At 45.4% G+C, this 20,831-nt stretch overlaps 1 protein-coding gene across 3 annotated transcripts in view; it reads left to right on the top strand.

The window, feature by feature from the left end:
* CCDC22 (coiled-coil domain containing 22) overlaps positions 1 to 20,831 on the top strand; it is a 942,388-nt gene that overhangs the window by 244,059 nt on the left and 677,498 nt on the right. For all 3 annotated transcript variants that reach the window (XM_069645264.1, XM_069645266.1, XM_069645265.1), the window contains 2 exons: positions 9,307 to 9,426; positions 9,877 to 9,996. In XM_069645264.1, coding sequence (XP_069501365.1) covers positions 9,307 to 9,426; positions 9,877 to 9,996 — 240 coding nt within the window. The remainder of the gene's footprint in view (positions 1 to 9,306; positions 9,427 to 9,876; positions 9,997 to 20,831) is intronic.

The raw sequence follows: 20,831 nt of genomic DNA, 5'->3' as shown, positions 1-20,831 counted from the left end.
GATGGATGAGCCAGCCGAGAAAAGAGATCTACCGCCCACTCTGCTTGGAGAAGCGGTTGGCCTGCAAAGAGTTGGAGCCAGAAGACCAAATGACTCTGGCCGGGAAGTATTTAAGGAGGGAAAGCTGGATGTAGACACGTCCTAGGTCCCAGACAACCTTGTGGATGATGCAAAGTGTCTTGTAATTTGATACTTGCTGTCACAGGAAGCCAGTGGAAAGATTTTAGGGCTGTAGACATGCAGTCTCTGGGCTTGAGGCCAAGGATACGTCTTGCAGTCCTATTCTGGATTAGCTGAAGCGGGCGAAGGGAGGAAAGAGGCAGGTTGAGGAAACGGCTGTTACAGTAGTCTAGCCTAGAGAGAACGAGGGCTTTGGAGATATTGAGCTTCTGGGAAAGGTGAGAAAAGGTAGAATGCCCCTGCGGAGATGCAACTGAAAGTTGGTCTTCTTGGCAAGGTCCATGATGTGTGGAGAGAAAGAGAGGGAGGAGTCAAAGATGATCCAAAGGTTTTTTGCCTCACAAGTGGGTGAGGGGAGAGGACCTAGGGAGTCAGGCCTGAGATTGGGGGGTGAAACAAGCAGCAGGCATCCCAATGTGAAGGATCTCTGTCTTACTTGCATTAAGGCAGAGATCATTGGCAGAGCACCATGCCTGAATAGCAGTCAGGCAATCTGGTATGAGGGAGGAGGTAGAGGAAAGCAGCTTGAAAGAGAGCTGTTTGTCATCTGCTTAACACTGGAAATTAGCAGAGAAAGTGGATCAGAGGGGCCAGGTAGATGTTGAAGAGCTAAGGCGATAGGATAGGCGCTTATCTTAATTGGTTTGGCTGAACTCCCAGAGTTCTCATGTTCACTATAACTATGGTGGCATCCTAAAATCTGTCCACCAGGCCAGATTTTAGACATCCATTTTAGCAGTTTACTGTACTAAAGTTGGTATGACGTCCTTTCATCGCTGGATGTTTTTTCGTGGAGTTGTTTACAGCCATTTTTTTTTTCTCGAAAAAACGCTTTGAATTTTTGGGGGGGGGGGTTGGAAAAATATATATATTGGGTGTGGGTGTTCGGGGATATATAACACATTAAAGGGGGCAGGTTGGAGGGAACCCCCCAAAATAAAAAATTTGTTTTTTTTTCATAAAAAAAATCTGCGGTAAAAAAGCCTGCGAAAAAACATCCCGCAATGAAATGACATGGAACCCTATACTTAACCTACAGTACTTACCGTTGAGAGAGTTTGAAAAAACCTGGTGGACATCCAGTGCCCATACTACAGGTTTGATCTTCGTGAACGCCTTACAAGAGGGCTTTAGAAAAACCTCCTCAACAGAAGGGGCGTCTAGTTCCTCAGTTCGCCTAGCCTCTTTGCCATCAGAAAAGGTCATAGAAGAGTTTTCAGTGCTTTCTTATTATTCTTGTTCACATAGTTTGCTTCTTCTATGCTTTGGAACACGTTCCCCGGATTTACAAGATAAGGTTAATGGGTTAAATAAAAACTTTGAGGCATAGTGGGTAACTCCTCTCCCAATCATAGGGCTGCATTCATGAAAACATTTGAGGGCCCCTTAATCCCTGTGAAGGTAACCCATTCAATCTTCTTAAGTGTTCGGAAAATGTTTATTTTTGCTGCTTTTCTCTTATAGGCTTTTATGGGACACACTATCGTTTTGATAGCAAGTCTTGCTAACTGACCTCACTTTTTGGAAGTAGGTAAAGCCCTCTGATGTACTTCCTTTTCTTTTTGCTCACTTTTCTGGGGAATTTAAGAGTTCCTGATCATGACCCTGTGAAGAGGGGATAGGGACCCATCTTTGCCTGTGGTGCAAGGCCACCTGGGTTTTCACCAGAGCCAGTCCTGCCCCAAAGGTGGAAGGTGGAAGTTGGGAGGGTTCCAGTCCCTGTTACTCTGTGCCTGCATGTTTGAAATATGCACCACCTCTTCTTGCCCTGTGTCTGTGCTGCTCAATGCTGTCCAGTTTCTTCTATTCCCATGGGACTTCAAGGACCAGCACGTTAGGTAAGAATTGATGCAGTCCGACTGGTGTGGGACTACACAAGACTTCTCTCTTGGTATTAGGTAACCCACCTTTTAATATAAGCCTGTACTACACAAGTTGGTAGTGTGACTGAGCAGCCATTCTGATCTTAAGAGGGGTAATGTGAGCTGTAGAGCTGTACAATGAAATTGGTAAATACAGTATCCAAGTAAACACTTACCCACTTAGTTATAGTATCAATATTTATTTATACATACACAGATATTAATTTAAAGCATTCTTTAAAAAGCAGCAACTAATAGTAACATTAATCCCAAGTTAGGATTCCATAAAAAAAAGTGAACAATAAAGCAGGTGAGTAACTCTTTCATATGTTATACATTATCCAGCACCATGGGTGACGTCATTTGAGGTCAGTAATAACACTTATTTTTTATCACCTTTGCAGTATTGAGTTATGAGGGAGGGAGAGGTTATAGTTGGAGGAGAACATACTGGTATTCCACAAAAATAGTTAGATTCTCCCAGAGGGATGCAGGCAGTCTTTTATCCCAGCAATAATCGTGTTCAATAATTAAAACCTGTAAGGGAACAAGTACTGCCAAAGCCAATAGGTTCAGAAGGGAGCCTTTAGGGAGCCAGGACTGCCAATGTCAATGGACCAGTTCAACATTCTGATGCTCTGTTCTTAGAAAATGTTTTTAAATAGTCAGTAGTTCAAATAGAAAATCAGAGGAACTCAAGAGGAGTCACCTTGAAGAAGCACAAGCTGGACGGTTAGTTTAAGGGAGTTGAGGTCAACTTCAGAGAGGGTAAAATAGGACTCCCCAATGTAGAAAGCACCACAGATGGCAAAAGGTTAATGTGCGCCAAGCCCCACAGTAGCTGTGAACTGAAAAATGTGTTCCAGCTGGATACCTTTTGGTTGCAGTGCCGCAGACCCTTGTTCCTGGTACTTGTTTGTGGTGAGGAAAGGGAGGACGTCTGGCGGACTGCTGCAGCAGCACTCGAGAGAGGGATTCGGCAGCAATGGATTCTCCTTGATTCAGCGGCTCTTTGTGGTTTTGGTGCCTTTTTCTCAGCCCCCAAGAACAACAAACAGCTCCAGTAAGAAGTTACTCAATCCCTCGGTCCTTCACTCTGGTGAGGGGACTCTGGATGAAGATGTCCTGCTTCTGTAGGGTCCTCTGGATGCCCACGAAGGTTTGGCTGAATTTGCACTTTAGAATACAATGCACTCGATGATGAACAGGGGTCCCCGGGTATTGGGATTCTGCAGCCTTGGAAAGTCACGCCAATATGGAGTTTGTCTTGAGGCTAGTTGGTCCCACCAGCCTAAGGAAGGAAGTCGTCCTGTGCAGATCTTCCCAGTTAAAACAAAAAGAGGGTCGGCACAGCTGCAGGGCTTCACCAGGCACTTTGTGGTCCAGGAGGGTGCTGCTGGCCTTTCTTCACATCTTCTTCATCGGATGTTGTCCTCCAGCGGTCGACTCTGCCTCTAGTCCCAAAAACTTTGCCTTTTAAGCAAGTTCCCATCCATTCACAGCCCTAGGCTGTCAATCACCCAGCCGGGTGACTGTCCTCCAGGACAGCCAGCTGGCCAATTGGAACTGGTTTCAATCAGGCACACCTAGAAACAAAGGACAGGGAAGTTTCAGGACCTTCCCTCACTTCCGAAAACTCTTTGTCCTCTGCTGAAATCTGCCCTAGAGGATCCACCTTCTGCAAGCAAAGTCTGCAGCTCAGGATGGTCTCTAGGATCCAGATCTTCCAAGCAGGGAAGGAGTTCCTCCAGTAGCTGGGTTTTCAGGAGTCGGTTCGTCCACCCACTCAGCCTCAGCCGGGATGGGGTCAATGGGGTCACCTGGGACTGTCCTCTTGGGGGGGGGGGGGGGGAGTCCTAGTTTTCAGAGCAGTTTTGGTTTTGAGACCCTTTTTCTTACAAGAGACTGGATATCTCCTTGGTCTGTCTTCTTTCTGGAAGTGGAAGGTTAGCCTGCATGCTGGTTTGAGATGCTGGATTTCTCCCTGATCTCCAACTAAGCGTCTCTCCGGGTTGCCTCTCTGGCCAATCGTGTCAGCTCCTGTTTCATTTTGCTGGGAGGTCTGGGGGTACTGGAGACTATGAGTTTTCAAGTCATTAGACAACATAACTCTCTGAGGTACATCAGATTGCACACTAACAGGAATTTGTACAGTCATGGTATTGCACTGGAAAAGGGCTAGCAAACTAGGAACCATTTGGATAGGACCCCCAGCAAGTTTAGTGGGACCTTTGGGTGCCTTAGCTACATCCTCAGGTTTGAAGAAGCTTTCATCAACCACTGTAATGCTGGCCCCAGTTTCTCCGATGGCAGTAGTCTCCTGGCCATCTACAAGTACACTGTCCTTATAATATTCTTTTGTGTTGTCAGGTATGGTATTATACACATATATATTCTGTTGTTCCCACAGACCCATGGACACTAAAGAAACATTAGCTTGAACTCCAATGGGGTCATCGTCTAGTAGGTGAAAGCGAGCACCTGTCATTGGAGCATCCTCACCAGGAGTGAATTGAGTTAGTGTAACAGAATGTTACATGAGTAGTGGGATAAAGGAGTTGCTATGCAACCACCAGCAATCCACAGAGCGTGGTGTGTTCTGGATCCACAAAGGAAAAGTTAAGTAAGACAGGGGTCATATTACTATTCTTGGGAACAGTAGTTCACCCATGAAAATATAGTTAAACGTTAAGAGAAGTCCAAGGGACTTCTCAGTGGCACTGCACAAAAGGTGCTGTGTGTTTCGATGCAAAAAGCAGATGCCTATGGAGTTTACCAGACTCCATTAAAAAGTAAGAAACACAAAAATCCTAGTGAGAAAAACACATGGGTGAGTGAGAAATTGTCCCACTTACTCGGGAGGTAAAATTAAAAAGCCCTGATTCCAGCAAAAGAGCTGGTGGTCTCTAAGGTTAAAGGGAATTGGCACAGAAATGAACATTCTCCCTAACACAGCACGCAAAGCGGTGTAAGCAGGAGCGAGTAGCATGCCTGAGAGACAGGCTGCAGAGAGCTGATGTGCCTTTGAGCAATCTTCACCGCAGAATGGAAGAAATGACACTATGACCTAGGTCTGTGCAAGGAAAACCGGCCAAGCTGTTGCAGGAACACTGAGTATTCTCCTCCAGGAAACAACAATCTCAGAATGATCAAACCCAGTGGACGATCCTCTTAAATGGAGAGTGGTCCCCCTGTCAGACCAGCATGTTGCATATGCTGGGAAACCCTCACACGAACTGGGACATTGAAACAAATGATTGAATCAAATTCTTGCTGTAGCGGCCTGCCATTGATTACAACCAGCAGACCTGCGTACAAGAAAGGGGCGGGCATTTTGTGGTTATCCTCACCTGTAACAACTTCCGTTGGGAAAGAAAAGCCAGTGGTTGGCCCTGGGAGCCAATTGAGATGGAAAGTGGGTGTGAGGAATAAGAACAACACCTGTAAACCGTAAGTTGTGGGTTATTCGCCTGAGGTTATGGGAGGAGAAGGAGGGCCAAGAAATGGATGGACGGTGTAGAAGAGCATGGAGGAGAAGGGCTGAAGGAGTGTACAAGATGAGACTTGGTTGGTAGGAGGTAGTGGTACTTTAATTTAAACGTTTGTGCAAGGTGTGTGAGTGACATTAAGAGTAGGGTGTGATTGGGAAGGTAACTGGGAGAGTGAAAGGGAGTGTGACTGGGAGAAGTTGTGGGTGGAGTAGTAGTGTGGAGAGGGGTGAGTAGTGGTGGTGTGGAGAGGGGAGAGTAGAGCAGAGTTAAGATAAAATGGTGGAGGTAGGATAGAAAGAGGAACATCAGAGGGTTTGAATGGGTGGGTGAGGGTGAGGGAGAGTGGAGAGTAGGTGAGTGTACTAAGTGGGGGGAGAGGAGGAGGAAAGGTAGAGAGACATGGGGATAGAAACAGAAGTGTGTGGAAGGAAATGACCTAGTGGGGTCGGAGTATTTTTGAAAGGCACCAATTCTTATATCAAACTACACACGGGTACCTAGATCAGGGCCCACTTAGATTGTTCCCAGAAGGAGTTAGAACGAGAAGCCATTTGCCTTTAGGCCATCACAAGCAGTCTGCTTCAGAGATAGTTGGGGTTACCATTCGCTAAATGCAATCCCAGGGTTGGGAGAAGCCTAGGCTAGTGTGAGAAACCTGAGGTTGTCTCACTGTCTGAACCCTGGGAATCCCCTTCTCAGGTGGCCAGGGCACGCCCATCACCCCTGGATCCAGACCATGGGGGTGGATGAGTGCGGTAGGATCACCTGAGTGAGGGGTCCTCGGGGAGTAGGATAAGGGCACCCAATGGCAAAACGGGACACGTATAAAAGCAACCAAACATTCCAAGTGTAAAAAGCTAGGGTTATACAAAAGTAATCCCAATGCACTGTGCACTCCATTGTAAGGTGCTGTGGGCAGTGTTAAGTCACAAAAGGGGAAAGATAGTTTCCCAGTATTGATGTTCTGAAGGACTGATCTGTTTCCCCATAACAAATAAGCAAAATGCAGAGGAATTGAAGCTGAAGGCTTTACTTCCACTCAGTCAGAACAGGTTCAATAACCGAGCAAATGGAAAAGGGACCATAGAAACTATGGAGGGAAAATTGTGTGTGTGTGTGTGTGTGTGTGTGTGTGTGTGTGTCGCCGTCGCCTAGGAAGGGGGTTGGGACTCTCTCGTGCCACCCGTGTCTCGGGCGGATGTTGTCCTTGATTGGGCAACTACTGGCTGTTTCAATGATGCAGGCCATTACCATTTATGGGCTTGGACTTGCCTCCAGCTCAGGATTTGGATAAGAAGACTCCTCCAGAAATCATGTCTTCAGATCGACATTGGAGCCAAGAATCCTTCCCAGAAGAGCAGCCCGTTGATGACCGAAGATGATTCCTGGAGTTGGCCAGCAATCCTTCCCTCCAGTATCCGTCCCGGTTAAGCCCTGCTCATCTGCCTGATCACTGAAGACTGTTTGCAGTGCTTCAGCCCTTGGACTAGTGGGTCCATATAGTCTCGATGCCGTTTCGAGGATCCAGTCCTTTCCCTTTAGAGCCTTCAGATGCGTCTCTGGACTGCCCGGTGGACTGATCAGCTCTCTCGTGGGCTGCCTTGTCAGAACTGTCACCGTTTGAATCTGGAACTTTGGTCACTAGCTTATGCCACAAGTCTCCTTCTCCCCGAATTTCAGCTTCCTATCTTCAAGGGGACCCATCCTGGAGCAGCTTCTGTGACCACAACTGGAAGGACGCCTGTCGTCACCTGCAAACTGTGATCGTTGTTGGACATGCCTTCCTCCATTATGCAAAGTTTCCCAAAGAGGTCTGCATCGTTGAACCCTCCATTTCTTCACCAACAGGGTTTGCATCTTGAAGTTGCACCTGACGGGAAGCAACCTCAAACCTGCAACACCTGGGCACCTCTTACCAGAACAAAGGGCCGAAAGATTGAGTCCCCAGCAACCCCGCCTCCACCTCCCCCCAGACGATCCATCATGACATCTGGGAAAATCTGAATCCTGAGGTTAAGTAAGCATAAATCGCTAAAAACCCACATCTTCAAATAAATTACCATACGTCCAAATTCCAGCTGGAGTAATCTCTGCATGTTTTTGTCCCGTCTCTGCTGTTTGTTCTTGTCCGTCTGTCTATCGTGTTCTTGTCTCTGCGCCCCGAGGCTCGCGAGCTACCGGCGCAATACAAATATTAAATAAATAAATAAATAAAATAACTGTGCCTGCCACCCAAAAAAACCTCTACCCCCCAAACCCCTATGCTCTTTTGGATAACTTTGGGAACAAGTCCCTTTGTCTCATATCTCCCTTCCGCTCACCACTGGTCATCGAACCTGGGTTGGGTATCCTACCCCTGGCGTTAGCCTTGGGTCTGGAAGAAAGGAGAAAACGTACCTATATTCTGGTAAATTGTATTTGACCTTTTAATTAGTTTGAAAATCACCACCTGATAATCGCCACCTGAAGCATTCTTTTTAAACAAACTCTTACCTGTGAGAATCATTGTGTTGGAAAGTGACATTTGGGCATAGGCCCCATTCATTTTAGGGTTTGTACTTCTAAAGGTTAGAATATTGTACTTGTGAATGCTACCCATCATATTACTCAATCTGCATTACTTACCTGCATTGTTGGAGGAGTTATTTGATGAAGTATATTGAGTGAACATACTGGCAATTGTGTATAGTTGTATTATAGAGTGTTGTATGATAATGCTACCTTCTAACTTCATTTTTCAATGTGTTCTAAAGGTCTTAATAAATAACTGTATTTTTATAATTGACTGTCTAAACTGAATTATTGTCTCATTCTGTGTGGATTCATTAATGGCCCCTGACCACGATTACACTCTCCTGAGAGCCTTGACTGCTCTCCACTCTACCTTGATGGGGTTTGGCTAAGCTCTCACTATAATTAGGGGGGGGGCCTCCTAAAATCTGTCCCCCACGCCAGATTCTAGAAATCCATTTTAACAGGCCTGATGAGCATTGCATCAAATGTTGTGCTACCAAGAAATACAATGCAAAACAGAACGTTCCTCTTTTAACATAAATAAACAATCACACCTGTGTGAATCAAAACTTCCCCAGCCCTAAATATGGAAATTATTTGCTTTGCTGCCAAGTACATGACCAGCTAGATTCTGTGCTAGTCCTTAAAATTGCTTCATGCATGTGAAACCTGCTTTAATCTTGAGTGTGGCCGTACAGCATGGGACCAGTGCAGTAGTACATTCGTTAAAGATCTCCCACCAGCCCCCAGAAGTCCAAGCTCATTCATCAATAACAAAAACACGTCAAACACGTAAGAACATAAAACATATTTGTTCAAAACCCATCCACTCTGACCTAAACATTGCACATAGAAGTATTCTGTGCTCTTCAGAGAAACAAAATCTACAGTAACAAAATGATAAAGACTTAGCCTACAATAAAATAAAGTCTCTTCACATTAGACAAAATCAAAACATTAACAACATTCTAGAGAAGCTTGATGCCATGTAAATATAATATAGAAAATGTGCCTTTTGGAATGTTAGTGTGATTGAGAGGGATGTCTCTTGCTGTTAGAACATTCAGAGGACTCTGAATCCTAGGATAGAGAAAGCTGGGTATGTCCTATTTAAGGCAAAAGTGCTGGAATTGTGAACTTCAGAATATAGGGAGTATTATGTGTGCCATTTAAAGAAGACCTTAAACCTCGGGAGATGCTTGCATCATGAACTAACGTATCACCTCTCAAATGTTTTGCTCCCTGTCTGCTCTTTTAAGGACATCATGGCTGAGCAGCAGCAGGAGGCAGAATTTCTTCAGCAGCAGCTGGATGGGCTGAATCTGAGGATTGAAGAAGTTGGTGCAGATCTAAGGAAGCTCAGTCTGAGCCTGACGCAGGTGAGCAGAGCTTAGTTATAAGAGTTTGGGGGGATTTTATGCAGATAAACTGGGAACATAAATGCACAATCCTACCCTGAAATGAGGGGGAGAAGGCAGCTGAAGGCGGATCAGAGGAATCCTGAGCCTAGAGTAAGGGAGTAGGTGCTTGCTTCTGCAAGAGGTTTTGTTCCAATCATTCTGCCAACGCCAACCTGTGCTGTCTTTACCTATGTCGGATCAGAAGAAGTGGGAACAGTTAGACGACTGGCGTCAAGTGGAATGGCGTCTCCGTGATTTCGTTTTTAGTGAGGGAAGTGGGGACTGAAGGGTGGATTAGAAGAATGGCAAACATCCGTGGAAGAGGACATCCATGGTTCTGCACAGTGCTCTGAAATCACCATATTGCATTGTCTGCATTGACACTTGGCACTGCACTCTTCGAGGACTTCTAATTATCCTTTTTCACAGGTGGACAATGAGATGCAGCAAACTCAGCTAAGCTCACTGGAGAAGGACAATGTCCTAAAGATCAAGAAACAAGCTTTGGATCTACTTCCTGATGCAGAGAACAACCTTTCCAAATTGCAGGTAATTGTCTCAAAACAGTTGTTAGTAGCTTGTCCCACGTACACATTTTTACCTCAAAATGGGTGTCTTTGATTTGCTCGAGGAAAAGTCAATACGTTTCCGATTGTGTTATCAAACAAAAATGCCGTTTACTAACAAAACTGTGGTTACTTGCATTTAGTTATTGGTTTGTTACAGCCACTTACAAAGTTAGCAGTGAAACAGATCCTTCAGGTGCCAAGTTTGACAACTTGTACTATATGGCTGCTTTAGGACTTGCCTTGTGTGAGACAGGTTTTGGTCTGTAGGCTGATCCAGAGTGTTATGATTGTCGGTGAGGTTGAAATGTTGAAAGCCATATTAAAATGGCCAGGGTTTCAAGTTAAATCTGATGGTGAGCTGGAAAGACACAACTGCACTGTAGGTCACACAACAAGGGAGATGTTTGTATTTTGTCCATATGAATGTTTTGTGTGTTGTGTGCCCTATGGCCTCTGAAGACTTGGGCTGGGACCCTGGTTTAGAAAACCTGAATATTTAATGTCCAAGCTGCAGTAGCTGACATTGGCCCCCAAGTGCCTGAAGAGAGCCACATAGCTACATGAGTCTCATTTAAATTAAAAGAACCTATACGTTGCATTTACCTTTACTCTGGTTTAGCAAAAGTTGTAGAAATATTGTTGCATCTAGATGATGGCAGCAGGTTACACGTGAATCTAGGTCACCTTGTAAAGAGGAATATTCGCCATGAAATATCTGTTCGGCATCAATATGCCAGGAAGGATGCCAGTCTCAAATATTAGGTGCATGCCTGAATCAGCTGCTGAGAAATTTCCAGAGAAGCTAAACAAAGTGATTAAGGAATACCTACCATGCTTGTTAAGGCAACTAAATGGCTGGTGAAGAGGAAAATCAGTCATAACTTGCCTGAGAGAGCTTGACTTCATGGTGTGTTGGAGACATTATTCGCCCCGAAGCTGGTAGCAAACATACCTCCAAATGCAGGATGGAATGTCATTTCAGAATTCCTTTTGCTCACTTGAGTAGGTCCCTTCATGGTTTGCTGACTCTTTGGTTTCTAGGCCTTCTTTTTGCTGTGAGAGAGCCTTATACTGAGATACCCCTGCAGCTGCAACACCGTTTTGTTGTGCTGCCCTTAGAAGCCCTTGTGGATAGCTGGGTAGTGTTGCTGTCAGTGTGCCCCATTTTGTCTTTTCCTTGACTGCATTCCATGACCCTGAATATTTGTTGGGGTGTAAGTTGGTGGCAGCTCTATAGTATACTTTTTGCTACACCACTTTTCTTCTGCGTTGGTATAGTATAATGCACAGTGACTACCCAAGATATCCAACACAATTGCCTTTCTTGCATTTATGTGGGTCTAGAGGAATGGTCCATATGGCTGTTCTGCCTGTAAGGCTCTTAGCAAAGCCCATAAAACCACCAACCTGAAGCTAGTTTAAATTTGAGAAGGGTCTCAAAGATGCCTCAATTTAAAAAAAAAAAACACCTCTTTTCTGCAGCTTAAGTTCCTGCCTGTTTGTCTTACTTTGTGTGGCTATAGCTTAGTTGCCTTGTGGTTGTAGTGCTTTACAAATCTCAATCAATCCACATTTGTTTGTGCCTATAAAAGTTGAGCTTGGTTGGCTAATTTTGATTGGATAGCCACAAAAACTTTAAAAGGTGCATGGCTGTGAATCTGTAGGCAGGGCTAGTCACTTGCCCCTTGTGTGTTTTACTGGTAACATGATGTAGAGATGGGACATCTCTGAGGATCATTGACACTGGCTGGACTGCTTTACTCCTAATTCTCCTGATAGTAAAATTCTGCTCCACTGTGCTGTAGATTCTTTTTTCAAGCTCTTCCTCACCTTTCATCAAGCAATCTTTGCTGTGTCATCCATGCCAACATCCTCTGGTGCTCTGGCCACTCTTCCTGGAGCCGTGAGACATGCTACACCTTCTTCCTGGACCAAAGTGAAGTGGCGTCGTGCTGCTCTGCCAATATCATTTTGCTCTCGCTTCTCTACTAAGGACCATTCTGCAGCCTGTCTTCAATCACTTTGTCCTCACCAGAGCCACATGTAAACTGCTTTAAAGGAATGGTGCGCTCAAAAATGTTATTGTCCCTATCGATCGGGCAAGTCGTTATAAGCATACGTTGATCGATATTAAAAAAAAAAAAAAAAAAAAAAAAAAAAAAAAGAAATTCCTAGGCACATTACCTTAGTTTTCCTCACTTTTTACATATGCGAAATCAGGCAGCGGGGCACGGCCATCTTGTACTAATCTTATCCGTTGCTGCATCGCCCTAAGGTGAACTGACCTTACGGCACTAAATCATATCCCCCGCCCCTGAAGCTGACATCACTAGACGCGTACGGCCCATTTCACAATGCAAATGCACGTCTCATGTCAACGTTCTCTGTGTGCCAGCTAATGACGTGTCTCCATGGAAATGGCAGGATACCTCTTTCTCCAGCATGGGGTCTGGCATGGATTCACATGCTCATGAATATTCCCCATAGTCAGGCTGGGAATCATCGGTAAAGAAAAAATCAGTATCAGTTTCATTTCTGATCTGTCTTTCTTAGTAGTAACCAATCACTGGTCTCTGGGTCATACAGCCCCCAGCCAATGAATGCCCCCTCCCTAAACCCCGCCCCTGGCAGCCATCCTCAGATTTTTACCGCACGTTCAAATGTTGGGAGGAGTCCTGCTATAGCTCTCGAGCTTTTACTGCGTTTAGCTTTTTTTTTGAAGACATTATCTCAATCGAGCCTCAAGCTCCACAGTTTCTACTTCCAAACAATGGGGTCCCGTTTCGGAATTTTCTACGCCTCTCAAGGTCGAAGTTTTAATCGAGTTACGCTTCTCGGAGGATTCCAGAAGTTTCTGAGGCCTACCTTGTGGACATTGCCCAGGAGAAAGGAAGCTCGACACCCGGATCCAAGCTGTTTAGGAACTGCCCTGAATGCGGATCACAGAATGTGTTCAAGGAGGACAAGCATTCGAGATTCCTCTACAGCCTTCAAAGAGACAAAACGCACGTGGAGACGGACTGTGCGTTTTGCATGAACATGACGGATCGGACTATTGGGGATCGTCGGACCCGTCTCGCCAGCTGGCTGGAAGGAAAGAGCCCAGCAGGGGAGAAGAAGTCCGAGCAGTGTTCTAAGTCCTGTGAGGGCACTCCGGCGACGGGGGTCCAATAGCAGGAAAAGCACCACGAGTCCGCGGGCACCGAGAGTGCCGAAGGGTCGGGCTCCTTGGCTGCCAGGCAGGGCGCACCTTCACCGGCGCCATCAACCACGAGCCAACGCTCTGGCTCGGGGAAGAGAAAGTCCGAGAACTCGGCTAAGCTTCTGGAGAGTCCCCCACAGGGTTACTACATACAATCTTGCCTAACACCTGTCCTTTGGCCATGGTGTCCTTTGGCCTTCTTCTTCCCCTCTTGGGTGTGGAATTACCATGTATGGATCCCGGGGGAAAGCTTCTGCAAAGTGGTGGTCTGTGTGTGTGGCCGGATGTAGTGGCTGAGAATGTCTGGTACAGTCCACGTGATTTCTGTTGCTAGGCAGAATGTGTGGCTACTGCCAGTTTGAATGGTGCTGATGCTTACCATTGATGGACCTAGGTCACCCTTCCAGTCCAAATTCTGGATAAAAGGAGGATTCCTGCACCATTCAAGAGATCATAGGTGGAGCCAGGACAAATGCAGCTCCCTAAAGACCCAAGGACGACTGTTGCAGCCGCCAATCATCTACTCCAGTGAAGTCCCGGTGAAGCTTTGCTCCTCTGTCCTGATCTTAAGAAGACCCTGGTCGGTGCTTCAACCCATGGACCGGTGGGAACAAACCGTGTTAACCCCTGCTCGAGGATTTATGCCTGCTGAGCCTTCAGAAGTGTACCTGGCTGAGTCGACTGACCAGTCCTCTCCATGGCTTTCTCGCTGCAGCTGTCGCTGTTCAGAGTGCATCCTTGGGACTTGGAGGATCTTCAACTTGTGTTACAAGATACCTGCTCTGACATTTTCCGCCTTCTGGTCCCAATGGGAGCCGTGCAGGGCCTGCTCTTTTGTTCGCCAACCGAAGATCACCTGTCGCCGCCTGATTGTTGCAACCAGTCTTCTTCACTCTCTGGAGGTACTCTAGGTCACCTGTGTTAGGAAGCTTTACAAAAGCCCACCAGTGGCTGAACTTTGACTCCCCCCCTCTTAAATTGTACAGGGTTCCAACTCTTAGGTTTGGCCTGAACTACCCAAAAGGTTTGGTAGCTATGGTTGAGCAGCCAGGCTTAATGTAGGAGGGAGAAGGGTTGTAGGTAAGTACAAAGACCTCAGAGCACAGTCAAGGAAACACTTACACACTGTAGTTATATAAAAATATGATTATGCATATATAGTAAGGCAACATCCCACATAATACTAGGCTTTAGGTAAGTAAAACAGTTCTACTTATATACAGTAGGATTTTTGCATTCACTACTCAGTTTCAATAGTAGACCTTCTGTGGAACACAAGTGGTTGGAGTAGTTTAAGGTTAGCAAATCATATCAACCAACATTCAATGCAATAGCAGATCAACACTGGTGATAACCTTGAAGCAGTCTATGCTTAGGTAGTCCACCCTTATCTGGAAATGAGTCTGTCAGATGGGGACCAGGGCCAGTGGGCAGAAGAACAAAGGAAGGCAGACGTCAAAGTTAAAATGTTAAGAAGATTCTTCTACGTTGCAGATAAGTAAAGGTATTGGTAAAAGAAGGTTTCAGGGGTTTAGGTAGAACCCCTGAAGGATTGTAGCCTTAAGAACTGATGTCCTAGGGCCATGGAGAACCCAATTGGGTTGTCCACCCCAACGTTTCTCAAGACGCTCAGAAGGAGCACAGAACAAGCCCCCAGGTTAGTACCTAGGAGTGGGACAGTACCTCTGTGAAGAAAGCAATGTCACTGGAGGGTCCCCAAAATGAGGTTCGGATTTCGTGGCCTAGTGGCTGAAGGAGGAACTTTTGGCGGGAGCAGACGGTCACCCTCTTGCGATGGGACGCCCAGCAGGCTACCTTCATGATACTGGCTTGTTGGGACTCGACACAGGCTTTGGGGCAGAGACGGTTGTCACATGGCAGAGGTCCCTCTGTTTCTCGGTCTCTGACTCAGTTGAGAAGACGTCTAGGAGCGGGAAGGAGTCACAGTAGGCCCACACGGATGACCACAAGGTTCCAGGCCAAACTGTACTTCACAAGAGGATGCACAGTAAAATGGCCCAGGTCCCAGGGTATTGAGAGATTGCAGCCCAGGACGGTCGCCCTCTTCGTGGGATGGCTGAAATTGCAGTTGGTCTCGAGACTGATTAGGACCACCAGTTCAAGGGAGGACGTTGTGCGGTCTGGATCCTCCCTGTCAAGCAGAAGAGGAAGTTGGAGCAATCGTGGTTAGTCAGCACACACTGACGGCTGCTGGAGGCGGCTGCAGCCATCCTTCTTTTGGATTTTTCTTTCCAGTGGTTGACTCAATTTCAGCTCCAGGACCCTCACCTTTTTATGCAGGAAATTGGCTGGATCAGGCAATCAGAGACCCTTGGTGGGCTTTCGCACTGCCAAAGACCAGAAATCCCTAGGAGAACCTTCATCCCCACCCAGGTAGGCAGACAAAGGCTCAGGAAAGGACAAGTCATCATGAGATAGTGAAAAAAATTGTACAACCAGCATGTTAAGTCAATGGTGACCCATGTGTCCTTTACCGCAGCTGCAACAGCAGCCTGTGAGGAAAATACATGAAAAGTCAGTAGAAAGTTACAGGAGAAGTGGAAAAAGGGATACATTGTGTCCCCTCAGCACCCCATATAAGGGGGTGGGGGATGCTGATCCCGCAAAATAAGTCTGGTAGGATAACCAGTGTCCCCCTGTCCTTGTTAACATATGTTATTGCAAGGAAAATTTAAAGGGGAAGCTCAAGGAGCTCCCAGCAACGCTGCACAGAAAGTGCTGCGTGGTGCAATAATATATTGTAGATGCCCTAAAAGTTGGAGGAAAGCATAACTACAAAAAGACTTAACAAACACGGTTAAAAAAGGTCCCCAATGGTAGTGTAAAAGAATGAGTGTGGAAAAATGTTCCCACTCATTTAGGAGAACTGGTCAAAAATCCAAGAGTCCAGCAAAATGTGCTGGGGGGCTCATTTGTGGAGAGAATTTCACACAAAAATCTAAATCTTCTCTTAAGCTGCTGTATAGAAGTCTTCTCCTTTCCATCGCAAGGGTGATTAGCTAAATCCCTGGGACCATAATACAGGTACCTTGCCGACTGAAACTAAATCTCATGTCCGACACCGACCTGTGCACCTGCAACATCCTTGGCCTCCCTCAACTGGGCTAAGCACAGAAGGACTTGCCCCCAACGGAAGTCAGAACCTCTGGTGTGTTTTCTGGGATAATCTGAATAAGGATGGTAGGGTAACCTATTTTCGACCCCCTATTCTCCTCCATAGGGTTTCTGGGGCGTAAAGTCCTGTTCCTATCTCTCTCTCTGTCCTGACTTAGGTCAGTTGTGGTCTAGTCAAGGATCCCCTCCTGGGCCTTACCTAGTATAGTTGGATTGAGAAGGTTACTTACTTGAACCTTCCTTAACTTTTTGGAACTCTGAATCGCAATCCCTTGCATCATCCATTCACATAGTAAACCTACCTGTAGGGTATATCCGTTGAATCTAATGACTTTAGGGCACTAGGCCCCATTCCATCCTGTGCCAGACTTGCTAAGTACTTGCAAACTATTGTAGTGTTGCTCTAAGTGTTTCTGCTGTGTTTTCTGACTCTTGATTACTTACCTTTAATGCACTGGTTTTGAATCAAATGTTATTTGATCTTCTTAAAAGTGTGTCTGTAAATATGTATTTAGTATTTGTGTGACAATACCTACCTAAAAATTTCATTGCTTAGTGTGTGGCAATATTTGACTAGAAATTTGACTTTCTTTGTGTGTATTTTGAAGGTCTGATAAATAATTGTCTATCTTTGCACTTAGTGTTAGGAACAATGTCTCTTTTTAGGCAACTTCCCTCTATATTCTGTGCTCATTTGTTATGGAGAAACTGACTAATCCTACACAATGTCAATACTGGGAAACTGTGTTTCCCTTTTTCTTTTGAAACGTTTTCTATTTTGGGTATCATTTTCATATTGCACAATGCGTCTTCTAATGCAGTACAATGGGGATACTTTTCGATCACCCTAGAACTACACTCAAAGGATTTTTGGTTACTTTTAAATGGGCCGAAAGACAAGCTGGTGATGCACTTCTTTGAGTTTAGACACAATTTTAAAGTGAAAGACATACTCTAGTTCTGCATTGACAAAATCTGTGACTCTAGTACTGAGGGAATCACTAGAAAACTCCCCGCAAAGAACAAATATGGATTTTTAATTTGAAGACCATTGAATGCTGACTCTTCTCTCGAAGAATGGGAAGCATGTATTTGACCATATTAATAAAGGCAATTTTATGGCATTGAGTTGCTTTTTTTTTTTCTTCTGGTTTGTCTGTATGCATTTCTCCACCTTGAACATACAGGCTTAGCAAGAGAATGAGACATGGTGATTGTTTGCTCTATTCCATATGTCTGCCGAGTTTTGGCCCGCAGCAGCAGAATCCTGTGCCCTTGTTTATTTCTATCAAATCTTACTCTCCGATGTATTTCTTCCGGTGTGAGAACAAAGACTTAATGCCGGCACTTACCTTCAAACAACATAGATTCTTGGCTATATGATTGCATTGCGGGTTCCATTCGGTACGCGTTTATGTCCTAGCATCAGTGTGTTTGTTTTGAGCGATCGCGTTCAAATACTTGTGTCGACAACACCTGGCTTCTAATTAAGGCTGTCAGCCACTATTGTACCGGTGAGCTTGCTAACTTTTGCAGCACCTGCTCCTGAATAGTTTTCTTGATTGTTACTCTGGCACAGGCGGTTGTTTTTATATATGCAATTATTTGCTTTTAGAATTCACATCCCTTGAATTATTTGGGGAGTGAAGTTTCTGAGAAATCCCTCATGCTTCAAACAAACTGCAAGCAACCAACTGGTAAGCACAGGGAACGTAATCCCATTTCTTAATTATGAGAGAGTATCCATTATATGTTGAAACAATTCCTCTCATCTTTCACTACTTTCACCTAGATGAGGGGTTTCTCTGCTGCACCTAGCAACATCCATTTGTCCAATTACCTGGAAATTGACACCAAGGTACTTAATTGCTCATTTTCTTTCACCTCCATGAGGGACAGCAGAAATCAGTTTCTTTTCACATGATTATAGTTAGCTGTTGTCCATTGTAAGGAAGGCATGGTATCAAACAGTGAAGAAAGACACAAGTGATCACAGTTCAAGGGTGTTTTTTGAACTTCAGTGGGTTGGTAGAACGCCTATCTAAACCTCAATCTTAAAATGGGAGCAAGCTACGACCATCAAATAATGCAGTCCTAGTGGAGTCTGTCAAAATAAAAGGGCCTATACTAATAAACCTATTGCCAATCCTTACTTCTAAATACAAAATGGTGTGGGATAACAATGTATGCAAAAGAAGTGTTCAAGAAATATGTCAGGATAGTTGAGCAATTGGCTTCCCTTCCCCCACGTTTTCAGCACTGGGCAATGTGGCATGTGCGGGCTTTGCACACACTCTGGCTTCTTGGACATGAGGTAACAGTTCAACACATAGGCATCAGGGCCTTCCGCCAAAGTCTCACTCGCAATGACAATCCCTTATTGCAGAGGGCCTGATGCAACAAACAAAACACAAAAGTTCCTTTCCTTTGTCAGGGTTTTGATGTTCACAAATTCAAGACTGGTCTCCCTCCTTGGTATCCAGTCATTGCATCGACAACCAAACCATCCAACACCAAACCATCTTATTTTTTCCATCGAAATACCATTCCATAGAATGGCCATTTCATTGAATGAAATTCGATGGATCCATCAAAATGTAATGTTAAGATTAGGGGGTAGATTAGGGTTGGGTTAGGGTTGGGTCTAGGGTTAGCTTAAGGGTTACAGCTAGGGTTAGCTTAAGGGTTACATTAGGGTTTGGGTTACATTAGGGTTAGGGGTTTGGGTTGGGGCTAGGGTTAGATTAAGGGTTACATTAGGGTTTGGATTGGGGCTAGGGTTACGTTAGGGTTGGGTGGGGGTTGGGGGGCTGGGGAGGACCCCTCACACCCCCATACACAAAAAAAAATTTAAACTTTACAAGGAGCTGGCCAGTGCCGAAATTCCAGCACTGGACAGCTCCATGTAACGTTTTAACGTTACAAAAAATGCATTGAAATGCTATCTTTTTCATGTAAAAGTGCATTTCCATTGAAACCAGTCCATTTATAGTTCCGATGGACTGGTTTAGATGGAAAGGCATTTTTCATGTTAAAGATAGACTGTCGATGCTTTGGCATTATATGCTTTGTTTTCGATACTTTGGTGTGTCAACCCTTTGTTTTCGATGCAATCACTATAAACCCCCTCCTTCGAGCTCGGACCACGGATACCCCTCATCTGGGTTCAGATACTCTTTATGCCAGAATTGAAGACTTTCCAGTGTGCGATGGGTTTTGCTTAAACCGTTGCAGGACCACTTCGATTCACTTCACAGGAATCTTCTAATTCCGTTTCTCTTGTCAGAATACCGTACAGAGACATTTGATTGAGCACATTCACAGTGCTGGACCATGCTGTCAACGGTATCGTATCTTTCCTTCTTAAGTTCAAACATTCACCAGCAATTTAGCTTTACTTGCGTCTTTCATCACACCCATTCAACAATGTTCGTTCCAGCGCTCGTTTTACAATGTTGCTGCTTGCAACCTTGACATCAACACCGACCGGTCTGACATCGGTCTCACTGGCTGTGTTGTTCTGTAGCTTCTTTGTTCTTGGAGCCAAGGACGATACCACAATGTCTGCTGCTTCTCCCCGCATTGGTCCGGTACGCGGGAGGCCCCTCTGTATCTCCAATACACAATGCATGATTCATCAGTTTGGTTTCCTGGTCTTATGCTTTCTGCCTTGAAGGTAATGGCTTCCTGCCAAAAAGGACAAGAGTGTTGCCCTTCTCACGAACCTCTCGTGCCTCGTCATCTTTCTCCCCTCGTTAAGTTACCGCCTCGAAACTACTGTACCTTCGTGTACTTTGTCTTGCGCAGAATGTGCTCTCATGCTCCGCCTTTTATCTGTGTGGGGGAAGTGTAATGGAATTCAGGTGTGCGTGATTGTTAGTAATTGCCTGACCTTGCATGACCATAATAGTGGGCCATGTTAGGTACACAGCTCGCGTGTGAGTCGGTTTTATCCCAGAGCAGGCTGTCTGTAAGTGTTCGTGCGGGAAAGGGGGAGAGGGTGGTTTGATTTTCTAAATATCCCATCGGCTAGGATGGGCGAAGAAAGGGATACTGCGGCTCAACATCAGGCGTCCCACTCCTCGAAGACCCCTCAGCCAGGGGATCCTCCCGCACTGGTCGACCCCCAGGGCCTGGATCCAAAGGCGATGGCTGGCTGTGCCCTGGCCACCCGAGAGATCTGCTGGGACTAGCGGGTGAGACACCTTCTGGTTTCTCACACTATGCACGCAATTCTTCGTGTGGCTACAATTTTCTTCAATAATCTCTTTTTCGTGGACACTTTGGGCTTTTCCATCTTTCAGTTTGTGGTACTTCAGTGAGGTGGTACCATATATAGTTAATAAGATTCATGGGCTTGGAAGGATTCCTTCATGAAATATTGATTTCCCTTCTCCGCAGGCCATCCAATTGTTCTTGGCTTTGTTTGCCTGTGAGTATATGAGCAATCGAATCGTTCATACAGATGAACAGATTTT

The sequence above is a fragment of the Ambystoma mexicanum genome, chromosome 2p (assembly GCF_040938575.1).
Source record: "Ambystoma mexicanum isolate Mex_15411 chromosome 2p, UKY_AmexF1_1, whole genome shotgun sequence".
NCBI lineage: Eukaryota > Metazoa > Chordata > Amphibia > Caudata > Ambystomatidae > Ambystoma > Ambystoma mexicanum.
Note: the sequence above shows the minus strand (reverse complement) of the source record. Positions and strands in the feature narration are given on the sequence as shown.